The 19490-nt window shown below is 34.3% G+C and overlaps 2 protein-coding genes across 2 annotated transcripts in view; both read left to right on the plus strand.

Annotated features, from left to right (window-relative positions):
* LOC128248841 (uncharacterized) overlaps positions 1–18081 on the plus strand; it is a 353886-nt gene extending 335805 nt beyond the window's left edge. Inside the window, exons 181-193 of the mRNA XM_089358260.1 lie at positions 89–328; positions 1040–1273; positions 2572–2742; positions 3401–3640; positions 5643–5876; positions 7821–7991; positions 9123–9359; positions 10273–10506; positions 12659–12826; positions 13412–13648; positions 15098–15331; positions 16093–16263; positions 17777–18081. Coding sequence (XP_089214386.1) covers positions 89–328; positions 1040–1273; positions 2572–2742; positions 3401–3640; positions 5643–5876; positions 7821–7991; positions 9123–9359; positions 10273–10506; positions 12659–12826; positions 13412–13648; positions 15098–15331; positions 16093–16263; positions 17777–18081 — 2876 coding nt within the window. The remainder of the gene's footprint in view (positions 1–88; positions 329–1039; positions 1274–2571; positions 2743–3400; positions 3641–5642; positions 5877–7820; positions 7992–9122; positions 9360–10272; positions 10507–12658; positions 12827–13411; positions 13649–15097; positions 15332–16092; positions 16264–17776) is intronic.
* Positions 18082–19049: 968 nt separating this feature from the next.
* LOC106869402 (uncharacterized) overlaps positions 19050–19490 on the plus strand; it is a 109943-nt gene continuing 109502 nt past the window's right edge. Inside the window, exon 1 of the mRNA XM_089358261.1 lies at positions 19050–19065. Coding sequence (XP_089214387.1) covers positions 19050–19065 — 16 coding nt within the window. The remainder of the gene's footprint in view (positions 19066–19490) is intronic.

Consider the following 19490-nt stretch of genomic DNA (forward strand, 5'->3'; position numbering starts at 1 on the left):
TCAAAGTTTTGGCTTAATTTCTATGATGGAAAATTGTTGTATTTGTTGATGTTATTGCTTATTGGTTTAAATTTTCCTTTAACTCTAGATGCTCAGATCCATTTTGTGAAAGTAAAAAGTGCAGCTCTGAGTGTATCTGGGAAAATATTGTGGAAGACAAAAAATATAACAGCAGATGATTGTGCAGAAAAATGTTTGTCTACCAAAATATGTTTATCATTTGAAATAAATACAGAAATGGGAAAGTGTTCCTTATCAAAGCAAACTGCAGCTTCCTCCAAGAAAATAAAGTCAACCAAGAGCAGAGATTACTACCAACGAGTAAACTGTAATTATTATTCGTATTTTATCATAGGAATTATCCTCTCCTCTTCCTCTGAAATTTGAATTTCTTGAAATACTTATGGACAGCTATTGCTGTTAAGACATTGATAGGCTCATCTATAACACTAAACATAGACATGATTAGCAAAATTAAATGAAAATCGCCCTGGAAGACACCTCTTCTTATTGTTACCTCAGCTAAGTACTGGTTGAAAAACACAACTTTTCTGTAAAAGATGTGTTTTTCAACAAGGCATGCTGTTCTTGATTACTTCATGCATGTCAAGTGTTTCCAGAGTCCATGTATGCAGCAGCATATCATAATCCTTTTTAAAGCCCATCCAGGCCATGCAAAAATCTATTTGGTACCATTTGCAGTTCTTCATTATGACCTTGGTGGTTCTCGGTGTCTTGGATCATTTCCAGCATACCTTTGCAGCTTAAATATTGACACAGCTTTTGCAAAAAGTCTCAAGATTTTCAACAACTCTCTTAAATTCTGATTAGAGTGTCATTTTGAGGATCAATTCTTTGCTTATTACAAATTGTCCACTTACATGATTATGCAATACATGCGTTTCAGTATTTAATATATTCTAGAAAATATGTGTATGGTGTGTGTGTGTGTGTGTGTGTGTGTGTGTGTGTGTTTGTGTGTGTATTTGGATGGGTGGATGTGCATAAAATAAATTTCTTGTTTTCTATTTTGTTTCAGTCGATGAAGGGCTTATTACGATGAAAAAGGTTGGCATACCAAGCAAAGCTATTTTAGTAGAGCTTAAGAATAGGACCTTAAAGGAGTGTGAAAAGGCTTGTCATCAATATATAGAATGTAACTCTTATCAGTACAATGAGCAAGATAAGTTATGTGATCTGAGTAACATGACTCAGTTGAGTGATAAACTTAAGCCCAACGATGGAAATTGGGATATATACTTACCTAACCCAGGTCAGTAGAGTGTTTCTATTTCATTTATTTTGTGTGTACCTTGTGTATATAAATATAAATGTATACTACATCACGCCTCTTTACCTCCTCTTTCTCAAATTTTTCTTTCTTCCTTCTCCCTTGCTTGGCAAACCGCACAAATTTTTTATATATAAAAAGGCCAAGAAATCTAACTTTAAACCACTTTTTGATAAATCCGATAATGGAAGACAACATTATCAGTTGTGCATTTAACTGTACACATGAGTTATACTTTGTGTGTGTGTGTGTACATAATCAGGATTTATGAAGTATGTATACTGAACACCCTCCTCTATGGATCAGAGACTTGGACACTATACACCAGACAAGAGAAGCTCAATGTCTTTCATCTGAGATGCTTATGCAAGATCCTTGACATCACCTCTTAAGACAAAGCAACACAGAAGTCTTGAAATAGACAGCATTTACAAGCATGACAGCTATTCTGTGCAAAAGGAGACTAAGATGGCTTGAATTTGGGAAGCAGATGGATAACAACAGAAAGAGAAAGGGATGGATATGTGTGTGTGTGTGTGTAGAAAAGGCAAAAGAAGAGAGGGATTTTTATACATTTTTTTTCCAGCTAAGAGATATTTCCAATAAAGTTGAAGAATCATAGTTCCCTAGTACAATAATCATATTTATAATGAAAAAAGGGGATTAAGGAACCTGATAAAATACTTTACAAGTTTTCTGTGAAGTAAAATAAACCTAGCTAACAAAATTGTTCTGTGATGGATGTAACAATCCTGGTAATATATATTTTAACAAATCCTGGCCAGTTTAATTTGTGAATCCAAAGTTTAGTCCCTCAGAAAAATTGGTGTGTAAGTACAGAGCATTATAGAAAAGGCATAAAAGTAATGGTAATGGATATGTATGTAATTTATTCCAGTTAGCTTACACATGTTTCTGATAAGACTGGATATTAGTTCTCTAATATAATAATTGTACTTATTAATCACTCCATAATCAAACAATTGAAGAGTGTAGAGAACAGACTGATTTCATTTCTTTTCTTCAGAGCTAAACTAACTGGTTGCAAGGGAGGAAATTTTTATCAAGTTATTAGCAGTAGGAAATAAGTCATTTGTCTTTATGTAATTAGTCAGTTAGAGGGAAGTAGGGAGGCTTACACTGGAAACAACATTAACGTTCTTCATATCTGACCAAGAAAGAATCGAAATATCAATTACTATCAAATGCTGACTATCAAATTCTCACCCTCCTCCTGCCATAGATTCACCATTGATATCAGTTTCTCTTATCACTTCCAGTTGTTACAAAAGTTAACTGTGGACCTCCAAAGGATGTTGGTGGTGCAAAGAAGTCCTACACTGACACCACCTATAAATCTGAAGTGACCTACACATGTCCAGGAGGACAACAGTTGAAGTCAAAGTGTAAAGATGACAATAAATGGACTCCAGTTGCATCCAATTGTAAAGGTAATGTAAATAGGTTCTCTTTTGCTGTCTCTGTCTAGGTATTTTTGCTTAATTCTTTTATTAAATATCTTTATTAGAAGAAGAATAACTGAATCCATGACAATTTCTATGGAATTTGTGGCTGGTTGAAGTGAGAGAGAAAGCTATTCTCAGAGAAGATAACTTCCTAAATCCATTCAACAGAGTGAACTTAATTAAAGCTATCCAGGGTTCAGTTAATGGTATTAATTTGGGTAATAGATTAAATCTGCCAAACAAGAGCAACAAGTGCGGAAGTGTGTTATCTTCAGCAGGCTTCTGCATAGTTTCCATCCACCAAGTTTCTTTCACAATCCTCAGTCAAGAAGCAGATTTTTAATCATGCAGCCATAAGTTTTAATCATGCAGCAATAATAATTATAATTAATCTTTTTAATGATGGATAGAAAGAATCAGATAAACTATGCTGGGTATTTGTTCTGGATGTATAACTTCTGAGCTCAAATCCTGCTAATGTAACTCTGCCTTTCTATGGCCAATAAAATAAAATACCAGTCAAGTGTAAGAGCCAATTTAATCAATCAGCTCCTACCTCAAACTTTTCTCCATCTTTCTTCATTAGAAATTATTGATGTTGTTTTTGTTGTTTACATTTGTCTCAATCTTACTTTAATTCCAGTTTCTAAGATTAATTTTGTGAAAGTAGATAGTGCACTTCTTGATGTACCTGGAAAAATATTATGGAATAAGAAAAATGTAACTGCAGACACTTGTGCAGAAAAATGTTTGTCTGATGAAAATTGTTTATCATTTGAAATAACAAAAACAAGTAGAAAATGTTACTTATCAAAGGACACTGCAGCTTCCACCAAGAAAATAAAAGCAGCCAAAAGCAGAGATTACTACCAACGAGTAAATCGTAATTATTCTTTTTGTTTCTATTTTCCAGTTTTTCTGAAATTTGTGATTGCATTTCTATGTCATAATACAGTTTGTTCCAATAAAACATCCACTTATAAGTGGGGATAGATATTACTTCATAACATATATATAGAACTGTTTCTGTAAAGACATTGACAATTTTAACTATAACTACAGACATAAACATGTTCCTGAAATAAGCAATTTTAGGAACTGGAAATATTGTTTGGCTATTCTTGAGAGGAATCAGCTACTTTGCCTCCATGAGGCCCAATGTTCAAAGGTTGATTCTTTATGTGCCACCAGCTCGGGTGCACTTGGCTCGTCAGGTTCTCTCAAACACAGCACATTGCCAAAGGTCTCGGTCATCAGTCATTGCCTCTGTGAGGCTCAAAGTTCGAAGGTCAGCACTTCTTTACACAGCTGTCCTCGTCCATACACATCACATGATCATACCAGTGCAGTCATCTCTCTTGCACACATAACCGTGTCTCACTATTACTATTTCTTGCAACTATCTTTGGAAATCTACCATGCAAATCCTTCTCTTGCTAGTCAGATAATCTTGCTACTTTTTCCTAGTTTTTAGCTTCATTTGGCTTTTTGATTTCCCAATCTCCTACTGTGACTCTAACAGCTCTTAATAAACTTTCTTCACTATTACTTATGTAGGAGCCTCTATCTACTCTAGCTAACTTCATGCAATCTTCCACTGATATTAAACCCCTTCTTCCTTTCACCTTCCTTTCTAGGTAAGTATAGTTTGCTATTCCTGCTCTTGGGTGATGTCCTCCATTCATATTGAATTCCTCTCTAGTTCTTCTGTCTAGATTTGCTAATTCAAACTTTGTCCAATTTACAAAATTTGCTGAATATCTAAGTAAATATACTGCTCAACTATTTACAGCCTTCACTAGATTTAGGCCATTTAGTTTTGACTTCATTAACTTTGACACCCTTCTGATGTATTCCTTCTCAATTTTCATTTTCATTTCTATAGTTAGTGCTCTGTCAGTTTCTAATATTCCTAGGTACTAGGTACTTGTAACTCTCTCCTTTTTACAATGAATTTAATGTCTGGCCATTTGATGATTGGATGCCTTCACTGCTGACTACCTGTCCCTTTTTTATAACTAATATTGTGCACTTATCTATGCCAAATACCATACCTGTATGTTTGCTGAAGAGTCTTACAGTTCGTATTAAGGAATCTATTTCTATTTTTACTAAAAAGCTTCAGATCATCCATGTAGAGAAAATGGTTAATTTTTCCTTTACTGTCTCTAAACTGATTCCCTGTCTTTGCCTTCCTTAATTCTAAACTGAGGGTGATTAAAAATGACACAAATATTAAAGGGATTAATGAGTCCCCTTGGAAAATTCCTCTCTTGCAATTAACTTTGTTATACAGACAGTTTGTTATCAAAAGCACAGTCCATTCACAAAAATATTGTTCAAGTTGTATATGAATTATATGTACAACTTAAACAATGAGGTGAGCTTTCAAGTATGTCCCATGATATAATAGAATTCATATGAATTTTGAGATGTGTAATTATGCAGAAAAATACTTTTGTGGATGGACTGTGCTTTTGATAAATTGTCTGTATAATTATATGTACATCTCTCTTCTACTGGTGTACTTTCCTTTAAGATTAAATGGCTTAACAACACTTGACACATTGGTTGGCAGTCGTTGAACAACATTTAGACCCTACAAAAGCACCCCATTAGAAGAGGGGTGTACAAATGGATTATATGCAACTTAAATATTGAAAGAAGATTTCAAATTAATCCTAAGGTTTTCTACATTTACATGAATTCTGAGTTGTCATTTTGTGGATCAATTATTTGTTTATAATAAATTAACCACAAATTATATGGATCAATTATTTGTTTATTATAAATTATCCACAAATTATGCACCAGATTTTGTTGAATATTTTATTTTTATTTGAGTATAAAATGCACTTCTTGTTTTCTTTCTTCTCTTTTTCCAGCTGAAGATGTTCATTTTACACTTAAAAAAACTGCCATACCACAGCATGATACATTTGAACAGATAAAAGATTTGAGTTTAAAGCAGTGCAGTCGTGCTTGTCATCAAACCCCAGGATGTACCTCTTATGAGTATAATGAAAAAGAAAAATTCTGTGATCGAAGCAATGTAACTCACTTGACTCATGACCTTAAACCCAACAAATGGGGATGGGATATTCATATCATTAACCCAGGTCAGTAGACGTTTTTTCATTTCATTTATTGTGTATGTATATGCATGTATGTGTGTGTTTGTATGTATTCACATGTACATACATGTGTGTGTACAATATATATATATACACACACATACATATAGGTATATATGTGTGTGTGTGTGTGTGTGTGTATGAATCATTCAGTAGTTCATATACCCAAAATAAAGACACACTCTAAAAATTAGAGTTGTAATATTTAGAAGGTAGTTTGTTATGACTGGTCAGAGAATGACAATTGGTTTCGCTCCTATAAAGTGCTAGCTGTGTTTGCAACTTGTCAGACACAAATAGCCTGAGGCATATAATCTCTCTACATCTGGAGGGAGGAAAATATCATGCTCACTCGATTTATAAACAAAAAGATTCTGGAATGAAAATCTACACTTACATTACACATCCAGTGGAGTATACTACTCTCATTTTTTTCTAACCTTTACATGTCCTCTGCATTCAGGACCCACATCTCATTATCATGTAGAATTTTTGTCTGTACACATGCATCATACAGTCTTCCTTTCACTCAGAGAGAGAGAGATCTTTTGTAACCAACAGAGGTAAAACCTCTCTGAATTTCCTTCATCCTATTCTTATCCTAGCAATCAGTCTCAATTCATCCTCTCCCCCATTACAATTTAGCACCCTGAGTAACAGAAATTAAGGAATTATCTACTACCTGTAATGAGCCACCAAGGCATTTGAGAGAATCAATTTCCAAAGTTTTTGTAGATCCTGTGCATATTCCACATAGGATCTTCTCAGTTTTCTTGCTGAACGTCTGTGTGTAATATACATATATATATATATATATATATATATATATATATAACGTGAAGTATATTTGCCACTTAAATGTGGCTGACCCCGAGGGGTGGATGTTACTGTTGCTTTTAGCCCCAGGAGGACATCTCCAGCTGGCTATCGACACACTTCTGTGTCCTGTCTGTTCAGAGATTTAACATTGCTTGTTTTCAGTTTTTCGATATCAGTGAATAATTTCACTGGAAAAACTTATATATATTTGCCAAGGGATGCCTTTTGCATCGAAGGTCGGCGATTGTCGTACGCTGAAGAAGGGAAATAAACCTGAAACTCGAGTACGTACGTATCGTAGATCAAGATGGGAAGGATAACCTCCCTTGGCAAATACAGCCAGGACACAGAAGTGTGTCGATAGCCAGCTGGAGGAGATGTCCTCCTGGGGCTAAAAGCAACAGTAACATCCACCCCTCGGGGTCAGCCACATTTAAGTGGCAAATATACTTCACTTTATCGTGCAGTTACTGTTAATACCTCGTTCAGAGATTTAACATATATATATATATATATATATATATATATATATATATATATATATATATATATATACACATATACACACACACACACTTATGAAAAGTTTAGAATGTAAGAAACAGGATGAAAGAAATTGAAGAAATTTATACACCCATACATAGATATGGGTATATACCTACATATGTATATATGTTTATGCACATATGAATGCAAATATGTCTATGTGCATAGACATCTCTCTCTCTCTCTCTTTGTATATATATATATATATATATATATGCATACATACACACACACACGCACACATACACACACACACACACTCACACACACACTCACACACATATGTGTGTGTATATATATATATATATATAATGATGATGATGTGTGTTTGTGTGTGTTAGTATGCAAGTATTGATCCATCGGGGCTCATTTCTTACTCCCTTTTCTCTTTTTGCTTTACTCATCTGTATGTTTGTATATATGCATTTATATCTGCAGGCAGATTTCTTCATATTGATCCACTCAATGTCTTTTATTGTAACATAGCCATTTTCTTCCCTTTGTAACTCACTCCCAAACATACATACAAGCACCATTTCTATCAATTGCTTTTAACAATTCCAGATCACAGCATAATTAACTGTGGGCTTCCTAAAGACATTGTTGGTGCTAAGAAGTTCTACAGAACCGACTACTATAAATCTGAAGTGTCTTATATTTGTTCAAATCAAGAAGTAATAAAGTCAACATGTGAAAAGAACAGCAAATGGACTCCAGTCCCATCTACTTGTAAAGGTAACATAAATAGGTTCCTACTTGTCTTTGTTTATGTAATTTTGTTTTATCTGTATGTTAATGTCATTGTCAGAGAAAGAAAGGCTAATTCCATGACAATTTCCATGATGTTTGTGGTTGGTGGGAAGGAGAAAGAACATTATCCTGTAACCAGAGACCTCTCCAAATGCTTGCAACACAGTAGGCTTCATTAATACTACACAAAGGACAGGGATGCTATTAAATTGGGCAATGGATTGTCTGCCAGCCAAGAGCTGGAGGTGTTGAAACTTGTTTCCAGTAGGCTTATTAATAGTTTTCATCCACAAAGCTTAATTGTGAAAAAAAATTTTTAACTCAGACAAAACTCTACCCAATACCACATTGTTGTTACAATTATACTATATCTCATCTGATAGTTTTTCTTAATTTGTAATGTCTTGATAGTTTTTCTGTGAATTTGTAACTCCTTGATATATTTTCTCTTAATTTCTGCTAAACCTTTTAAACTTTCTAAACTTTAGAAATTTTTGAACCTTTGAAATTTGAAAATTTCAAAAGAAATCTTTCAGGGTTTTCTCAAGTGAGGATTTCCAAAGACCTCCTCACTGTTCATATAAATATTTATACTAATACCTCTGTTTCTCATCATCTTTTCGTTTTCATTTTAATTTCATTTTCTAATTTTTAATTTGTTCTTTTTCTTTAAGATAGTTTTTTAATATTTTTTTCTCATTTCATTTTTCAATTTCTCAATTTGTTAGTTCTCCACGGTATTCTCTTCATTGCTCTATTCTACCATCTTTCACCCCTATCCTTTGGTTTCCCCATCAATAAACCACTAAGTATCACCTCCTTCTTCTACCTGTTCATTTTTTTCTTCCTAGCTCAGCTTTACTTCTCTTAGTATAGCACCCCCCACCTCTCACAATCCTACTATGGCATCACCCTGTCACATCGCTCTGTACTGGATGTTAACTTTGTCCTTCCTGAGCTGATAAAATATTAATATAATACTAGTCAAGTTTAGAAGCCAATTTCATTGACCAATTCTAACCCCAAATATTTGGCCTACTTTCTGTTAGAAACTAATGTCATTGTTATTGCTATTGTTGCTATTTTTCATTGGCCTAAATTTTATTTTAACTCTAGATTCTGAAACCCATTTTGTGAAAGTAAAAGATGCACTTCTGGATGTACCCAGGAAAATATTGATGGGCGAGAAAAGTGTAACAGCAGATGCCTGTGCAAAACAATGTTTGTCTGATGAAAATTGTTTATCATTTGAAATAAATAAAGATAGAAAATGTTACCTATCAAAGCAAACTGCAGCTACATCTAAGAAAATAAAAACTAGCAAAAACAGAGATTACTACCAACGAATACAATGTAATTATTTTTTGTGTTTTATTATTGTATTCTTTTTTCCTATTTTTCTGAAATTTGATTCCTTTTGTACCTCATAATATATAGAAAACTATTTCTGTCAAAACATTGACAAGCTTATCTATAAGGACAGTTATAGACATGTTCCTGAAAAAGTAGATAAGCAATGTTAGGAAGTTTAAATACTGTTAAGATATTTTCATACTGCATTTACTCATCTAAAACAACTTTATGCATGCATTCAATTGTATTTATATGTAAGAAAGGAAATTCATGTTGTTTTACTTAAACTTGAGTAGTTGTAGTTGTAGTTGTAGTAGTAGGAGGAGGAGGAGGAGGAGGAGTAGGAGGAGGAGTAGTAGCAGCAGCAGCAACAGCATTTTCTTCATTTCTTCATGGCTTAAACAGTGCTATTACAACACAGTGTCTCATCAGTAATTGTTGTCCTTCATAATCTGCCATACAAAATAACAGAAAAAGTACTACTAATTTATATAGTTATGTATTTCCAACATTTTGTCATGGTTATTAGAGCAAGATGCCCTTCCTATCACCAACCATATCAGAAGAGAAAGTTATCACAGAGTAAGGGCAATACTCAAGACAGATCTGAATGCAAGAAACAGAATCGAAGACATCAATACTTTAGCCATACCAGTCCTCACTTACAGTTTCAATATCATTAACTGGTCAGTTACTGAAATATGTAATATTGACAGAAAAATACAAAAATTGTTGACAGCATCACCCTAAGGCAGATACATTCTGATTAGGTTGCCATTTTGTGGATTAGTTATTTGTTTATAATAAATTGTCCAATTACAAAGTTATGCACCACATTCTTTACAAATGTGTGTATGCGATTGGGTGAATGGATGAGTATAAAATATACTTCTTGTTTTTTCTTCTTTTCTAGCTGATGACCAGCCTCTTGTATTGAGAAACGTTAGCTTCCCAGAGCAGGTCACTTTGAAACAGCTTAAGGATAAAATCTTAAAGGAGTGTAAGGAATCCTGCCATCAATATCCAGGATGTAATTCTTTTCAGTACAATAAGAAAGACAAGTTATGTGATCTGAGTAATGTGACTCACATGACTGGTGTACTTAAACCCAACACAGGAAATTGGGATGTATACATTATTAATCCAGGTCAGTAGAGTCCTTCCCCAGAAACAGTTCTCAAGTTAAGAAATTATACAATCTCACCTTAGTATTCTGTATTATTCATACTCTATCTAAATTTCTTTCTTTCTCTCTTTCTCTCTCTCTCTCTCTCTCTCTCTCTCTCTATATATATATATATATATATATATATATATATATATATATATATATATATATAATATATATATATATATATATATATATATATATATATTCATAATGATATTATTATTGCTAATATTATCTGCAGTAGATATAATTGATCGATAATATCAGCAACAATAATATAAGCGGTTATAGAAATTTTTTATATATATATACGATAGACTTCTTTCAGTTTCCGTCTACCAAGTCCACTCACAGGGCCTTGGTCAGCCCATGGCTATAGTAGAAGACACTTGCCTAAGGTGCTACGCAGTGGGACTGAACCCAGAACCATGTGGTTAGGAAGCCAGCTTCTTACCACACAGCCACACCTATATATATATATATATATATATATATATGACAGGCTTTTTTCAGTTTCTCTCTACCAAATCTAGTTGAATCTGGGCTATAAAAGAAGACACCCAATGTTCCACACTGTAAGATAGGACCCAGAACCATGTGGTTGGGAAGCAAACTTCTTACCACACAGCTATACCTGCACTGCCAGTGAATTGTAAAAGGCACCTGTGCCAATGACACATAAAAGGCACTCACTACACTCTTGGAGTGGTTGGTGTTAGGAAGGGCATTCAGCCATAGAAACCAAGCCAAAAGCAGACGGCAGTAGTACAGCTCTCCAGCTTACCAGCTCCAGTCAAATTGTCTAACCCATGCCAGCATGGATAACAGATGCTAAATGATGATGTATGTATGTTTCTTTTAGTTGTTTCAGCAATATGGCTGTGGCCATGCTGGGGCACTACCATGATTTTGTGGTTTTCCTGCAGTTTTATTATTTGGCTGATTTCTTCAGGGTGGTGGGATTTTATATCACCATTCCTGCTTATTGCTTTTACTCTGGTTGTTGCCCCATTTGGCATAGGAGGGAGTTTGACACTGCTGCTCTCATCTGTACTTCATGCTGGGAAATTAGTTCATCTGGTATCGTGGACTAGAGAATGTCCAGTTCCCTTTTGAAAATATCCACATCCACTCTTTGTAGATTTCTTGATTTCTTCACAGATTATTGGATAAGGATAAAAGATTACATAACCCATCCTTTCTTCAGTGTCTCTGTCTTCCCCTCCCCGTCTCTCTCTCTCTCTCTCTCCCTCTCTCTCACCTTGTTTTCTTATCTTTCTCTTTTTCTCTTTCACTTTGCTTCTCATATATATCTCTCTATCTCTAAGATTTATTTATTTATTTATTTTTCACTTATTTTATCATTTTATATATATTTTTCTTTATATATTTTTACTTTTCCATCCCTTTTATTATTGACCATTTAAGTTTTTTCTTCCATTCTTTTCTTCATTAAAATTCTGCCTTCTCTCCCTTTTTTCTCTTTTCCTTTCCCTTTCTCTTGACTTTTTCTCTCTCCATTTCCCTCTGACATTTGCTCTCTATCTACTCTCCTTTTCTAACTGTACACACAAGATATACTGTGTGTGTGTGTGTGTGTGTGTGTGTGTGTGTGTGTGTGTGTGTGTGTGTGTGTGTGTACTTATAGGTTTTGCCATCTATACAACTCTAAATGTTTGACCACCATAACATAATGCAACAAAGCGTTCCCCTTATGATCCTTTGTGATTAAGCATCTAGTTGCATGTGGAACATCCAATTTGTGGTTTCCAAACAACCACAACAGTTAAGTGTACAAGGGGAACAAATGATATAAACTTGTATTTCGTCTGTGTTGCTCTATATACCATAACCAGTATTACTACTAAGCACAGTAGAAACCACACCACTATACTGGATATAAATTGGATGAAGATAATCTACATAGAGCTCTAAACTCAACAGTAGCAGTTGTACATCTAACTGTACACACAAGATATACTCTGTGTGTGTGTGTGTGTGTATACATGCAAATGTCTTCAGTTTGTTTCAGTCAATATTTTTTATTCTAAATTTCTCATTATCTCCTTGTTCTCACCCTCCTCCTAACATATTCACAACTGATATCCGTTTCTCTTATCACTTCCAGTTCATGCAAAAGTTACCTGTGGACGACCAAAAAATGTTGCTGGTGCATCTAAATCCTATGATACTACTACCTATAAATCTGAAGTGAACTATACTTGTCAAGATGGAGAAAAATTAAAGGCAGTGTGCCAAAAGGACAAGAAATGGACTCCAGAAGTGTCTTGTAAAGGTAATGTAAATATGTTTTCTCATTTGGACTCTATCTTTGTTTTAGTTTTGTGTTAAATGTCAATGTTAGAGAAATTCTGGCAGATCTCCTCAAATTCTTCCATCAAAGAACAGAAAGTGTGTAAGTGTGTTCCCTCCAGCAGGATGTTTCCTGGTTCAAATCCCTCTTGGCTATAATTCACCTCTCATATTTCTGTAGTTGATAAAACCAGCTCTATTCAATTATTGAGTTCCATTCCTTTCATGAGTCATTGCAGAATGTGTGAATTTATGTTTAAGTTAGAAACTGTTATCATGAATATTGGTAACATCAACGATAATTATAAATATTTGTGTTAGTGATGGATTGAGAGAATCATCAGAGCATCAGACAAAATGTGTTGTGGTACTTGTTCTGGCTCTAACTTCTGAGTTCAGATCTGGCTGATGTCAAATTTGCTTTGTCAGGGCCAATAAAATATAATACCAGTCAAATATAGGGACCAATTTAACTGATTAACTATTACTTTTGTCATTCTTTCTACATTATAAATTAGAATTATTGTTGCTGTTGTTTCTATTCCTATAAATTTTTCTTTACTTCCAGTTACTCAGAAATATTTTGTGAAAGCAAGAAATGGAACTTTGGATGTACCTGAGAAATTGTTGTGGGATAAGAAAAATGTTACAGTAGAAGACTGTGCAGCAAAATGCTTTTCTCAAAACAATTGCTTATCATTTGAAATATATAAAGAAAATAAATGTTACTTATCAAAGAAGACTGCAGCTACTTCCAAGAAAATAAAATCAGCCAAAGACAAAGATTACTACCAACGAGTAAAACGTAATTATTCTTTGTCCCTCTTTTTCTGAAATGTGTGACTCTATTTGTACCTCATAATATATAGATCTATATAATCAAGCTAGATAGCATTCAAAGCAACTTGACAAGAGATTTTGTTAAAAACTTTGAAGCAGTTATGAAATGTAATGCAACAGCTATGCTTGTGGTGAGATTGGCCCTTGAATAATTCTTCAGTTTAAAGCACAAAGGCTTGATTGTCTCAGCTAAGGCAAATGCTTTAAGGCACAAGAGAAGAAAAGCCATTGCTGGACTCTTGTGACAGGGGTACGACATGGCAACAAAGCAAGAATTCAGTCTTTGGAATGCCATGATGGCCGCTTGTTATTAGATCAGCAGTATTTTGCTCATGAGTGGCAAGTTGGGTCACCGAATGGATTTCAGTGCCCACCCCAAAAGCCTCCTATGAGGCACTGCAAGAAAAGTGCTGTGTTTTTAAAACAATAGGGATCACATTGATAATTTTTGCCTATAACTCCTCTGAATGCAAATTTCAAGATTTAACCCAACATGTTAGTCAAATTTTGGCACTTGCCCAACAGTTGGATTGGTGATGTGCAAACATGCACCATTACAAACATATCTATCCATGATGCCCTCCATTTCATGTGGTACATCATAGAAACAATGGACAATAAAGCTTGTATGGATAGGGCCCTGACCAATTTAGATGAATCAAAAGCTTTTAAAAAGGTTAACAAATAATACCTGATTATTGTCCTCAAAACAGTGAGTTTCAGTTCCAGTTTTGAAAGTTGGATTACCATAATGTACAACAATACTTGCTGCTTCATGGTTAGAGTGAATGGCCACTAATAGGAACTATTCAGCATCACTCAGTATGTCAAGTTTGTTCTAGGCAGGACCATACTATTCAACAGAGCTGGCTTGTTTCCTTGGACCATGCACGCTGCTCTTACCCACTTTTCAATAAATTTTCTGAGCAACAGCACTTACCTCTCCACTTTCAACAGGCATTGTTTTAGTCTGTTTTAGGTTGTAGACAGTACATTTGTACTCCCTTCTTCTGATGGTGTGCTTTTGTGTAAGATTAAATGACCATAAGGGTACTTCACATGCTGGTTGACCATCTTTTGAATTATGTTAAGATTATACAAAAGCACACCATTAGATAGGAAGGTACCAGTAGATTACATGCAACTTAAATTTTGAAACAAGGTTACAAATGAGCCTGAAGATAGTCTACATTCACATAAATTCTAAATTGTAATTTTGTGGATTAACTATTTGTTTATAATACAGGTATGTCCAAACCATGCTTGCATGGAAAATGAGCATTAAATGATTTCTATGATGATGACGAAGATGATCATTTAAAACAAATTATGCAACAGATGCTATATAGTATTTAATATGTGTGTGTGAATATAAAATGTCTTTCTTGTTTTCTTTCATTTCTTTTTTATCTAGCCGATGATGATGTTTTTACACTTAAAAGAACTACCATACCATTTCACGATACATTTGGTCAACTTGAAGGAATCAGTTTAAAGGAATGTGATCATGCTTGCCTTCAAATTCCAGGATGTAAATCTTATGAGTATCATGAAAAAAAAGAATTCTGTAAACCATCTAACGAGACTCACCTGACTTATGACCTTAAACCCAACAAAGATGGATGGGACATACATATCATGAACCCAGGTCAGTGGAGTGTATTCATTAAATTTTATGTGTGTCTGCATGCATCTACATCAGGTTGTGTGCATCTACATATGCACATATGTATTATATGTATGTTTATAATACACACACACACACACACACACACACACACACACACACACACACACACACACACACACACACACACACCCATGTACATTAGTTCAATAGCTTATTAGCATCTAGCATACATATGGCTTGTATAGAACGCTCAATGCAAAAATAACAGAAGTCTGCATTTTTAAATGAAGTAAATGATGATTGCCTACTTCTAGGGGATTCTGAACCCTTTTTTAATGCTAATTTCAAATATGTTTTTAGTTTTTTTTCTCGATCACATACACACATTTTACACAAATGGCTGCCAAAGTTATGATCATAAATAACAAACTCATCAGACAGACATGTTAACAGAAATAGAAAGTCCTATCATACGTAATTTATTTATATTCATATACACTCACACGTAAACACTCAATTATTTGACATGTAAATATAAACATTATATACCTACAATAAAACACAAATGTATACAAACACACACACACATTATATACAAGTACATGCATACATATGTACAAACAAGTATATTTGTATGTATTTATCTATTTAGATCTGAATGCAAATTTCTTCTGTCTGATTCATGCAATAATTTTTATTGTAATATTGCCATTTTCTCCTCACTCTCATCCTCCTAAGATCCACATACCATTCATATCGGTTTCTCTTTTCAATTCCAGCTGTCTCAAATATTAGCTGTGAACCTCCAAAAGATATTGCTCACACATCGAAGTCCTACAATTCCACCATCTATAGATCTGAGGTGACCTATACTTGTCCAGGGGGAGAAAAGTTCAAGTCAACTTGTGGAAAGGACAAAAAATGGACTCCAATGATATCTCTTTGTAAAGGTAACATAAACAGCTCCTTTTTTGTTGTCTCTAAATAATTTTGTTTACTTTCTATAATGAATGTCTTTGTCAGAGGAAGACTGGTTGACTCCATATTAATTGTCTGTGTTTGTGGTTGGTATGTGGAAAACATTTCCACAAATTATGCAACAAAGTGAACTCTATTGATTCTACCCAAGGGCCAAGTACTGCTATTAAATTGGGTGATGGGCTAAGTTTGCCAAACAAAAGCTGAAAGTGTAGAAACTTGTCACAAACAAGCTTGGACAACCAGATTTCAGATTTCCAGCAACCAGATTTCATGCACAAAGCTTAGATGTGAAGCAAATCCTTAACCACAGACAAAACTACATTGCTGTTAGGTAAACTTCTTACCTCTGTAGCTATTCCTTGGCAAATCTTGATAATTTTTCTCTTAATTTCTAACTTTTTCAGCCATACTTTATATCATCATCCCAAACTTTTTACAATATAATTCCATGAGTCCTTATTTCGTAAAACTCGGCAGCCCTCTGAAACAGACTTCTGAGACTCTTGTTATCTTCTAATTCATACCCTTTAATTATATTATTAATGATAATGTTTCCTGATTTATACACAAAGGTAAGTTTTGATGAGAGTTGTTTAGTCAATACCATCAGCCTTATAATTTGATATATACATTATGTCATTGACCTCCAACAAGTATGAAAGGCAAAGTGAACTCTGGCTTCATTTGAACTGATATCCAAAAGGCCCGAAATACACAATTTAAAGCTTTTTTTCCAATTCTCTCATTACTATACGTTGATAATGATGTTGAAGATGTTGAGGCAAAATTCTTGAGTGTAGATGGATGTCGGTCTAAGGCTAATTGAAGAACCCCCATCATTGAATGTTAGGCTCATCTCTCAGGACAAATGGAGCATGTTAAGCAATTATTGGGATGGAACTCCCAGGACGAATGTTTGCTCCAATTTTTGTAACCTAAACTACAGGTTTATGCACTGTGGTCCCTATCCAGTCTTCCTTACCATATTTATCTGTTTTACAAGTGATACTTTAAAAATGCATATGAGTGATTAACCAAACTGTGTCATTAGATATTTTAACTTCATCCACCATACAACCATTTTGCTATAACTATTAGATAAGAAAAACTGCCTTTTCTTCACTGTTAAAGGAGGGTGAGCAGCAATTATCATGGTATCAACCCATCCTCCCTCAAAGATTTGGGCTTCTTTCTATATCAGAAATTAATATTATTATTCTTTTTAAGGTGTTGAGCTGGCAGAATCATTAGCACACTCACCAAAATTCTTAGTGGCATTTCGTTTGTCCTTAGGTTCTGAGTTCAAATTCAGCCTTTGCCTTTCATCCTTTCGGGATCAATAAAATAAGTACCAGTTGAACACTGGGGATCTATGTAATCAACTTACCTCACTTCCGAACTTGCTGGCCTTGTGCCAAAATTTGAAACCAAAATTAATATTCTTGTTGTATTTCATTGGTCTAAATTTTATTCTATATCTAGATTTTAAGAATCAATTTGTGAAAGTAAACCATTCATCTCTTAATGTACCGGAGAAAATATTGTGGAAAAAGAAAAAGGTTACAGCAGAAGCCTGTGCAAAAAAATGTTTCTCTGATAAAGAGTGTTTATCATTTGAAATAAACAAAAGAATTGGAAAATGCTTCTTATCAAAGAAAACTGCAGCTACCTCCAACAATTTAAAGACAGACAAAAACAGAGATTACTACCAACGAATAAAATGTAATTATTCTTTGTATTTTATTACTGGAACTAGCTGGTCCCGTGCCGTCAAAAATGACAGCTAATTGTACTATTTTATATAGAAATAAGGTATATAATAAACACTTGTACAAAAATTCACATTCTTCCCTTCTACATGCACACACATGTACACATATACTCACACAGCGCTGAAATGTTATTTGATTTTTCTTTTCAGCATTGAATTCATTTTCATTTTATCTAGTTTCAGCTCATGAGCTGTGGCCATGCTGAATGTTCACTCTCATATACAAACATTCCCATTTTGCCATCACTCCTTCCTTCTTTATTCATTTATCACCCCTTCCTTCCTTTCTCATTCATATGTTGTGACGGAGAAAAACACAAGATTACAAGAGTATTATTATATCACCATCTCATTTCCATTGCACACACACACTCACACAGACATTCACATACTTCCCTTTTTACATACACACACATATACTCACACAGAGTTGAAATTCTGTTTGATTTTTTTCACCCCTTCCTTCCTTATTCATCTATCACCTCTTCTTTTCTCACTCATATGTTGTGATGAAGAAAGACTCAAGAGTATTATTATAGTAGGTTCTCTTTTCCATTATTTCTGAAATTTGTGATTCCATTTGTACTTCATAATATATAGATAACTATTTCTGTAAAAACATTTGTCTACCTCTAAGGGCAAGCATAGACACATTTTACACAAGCAATTTTAGGAACTGTAGATACTGTTAGAGCATTCTCACAAAGCATTTGTTCACCTGGAACATTTATGTATATTTTCAGTGATTGTTTTATGTAAGAAAAGAATTTCTTTTTTTTTCTGTAGTAGTAGTAGTAGTAGTAGTAGTAGTAGTAGTAGTAGTAGGGTTGTGGCACTGGTGCTGGTGCTTGTTGTGGTAGTGGGTGAAGCAGAAGTAGTTGTGATAACAACAGCTTTTACTACATTTGTGTATGTTGGCATGGCTTAGACATTGCTATTGCTGCACCATATCTCGGCATTAGGTGTTGTCCTTCATTATCTGATATGCAGACTAACCGAAGTAATGCCAGTTTATGTAATTGTGTAACTCCTATATTTTGTCATGGTTGTTATAGCAAAATGTACTTTTTATTGCCAACCATTTATACAACATAAAGTGAATTAGAGAAGTTGTCTGCTGAGACTAAAGAAACTTCTCTGCCTAAAATAAGTTACTATTTTCCGAACAGTCTCAGAGTATTAAGAACTGACCAACTAGCAAATTCACTCAGTTTTACTGCAAGGATTTGGTCCTTTACAGTTGAAATCCTTCTTTCTTGAAACCTTGTACTAGGTTTAGTGATCACAGTATTAGAATACTCATGAATGCTAGGATGACATTGTTAATGCGATGAATTCTTCTGGATCAAAAAGAAAAGTGAGCCATTCCTCTGTATATCTACAAGAAACTTTCATCAGAATTAAATAGCAAACTTAACTGCAATA

This window comes from Octopus bimaculoides, chromosome 10 (assembly GCF_046866305.1).
Source record: "Octopus bimaculoides isolate indiv1 chromosome 10, ASM4686630v1, whole genome shotgun sequence".
NCBI classification, from domain to species: Eukaryota; Metazoa; Mollusca; class Cephalopoda; order Octopoda; family Octopodidae; genus Octopus; species Octopus bimaculoides.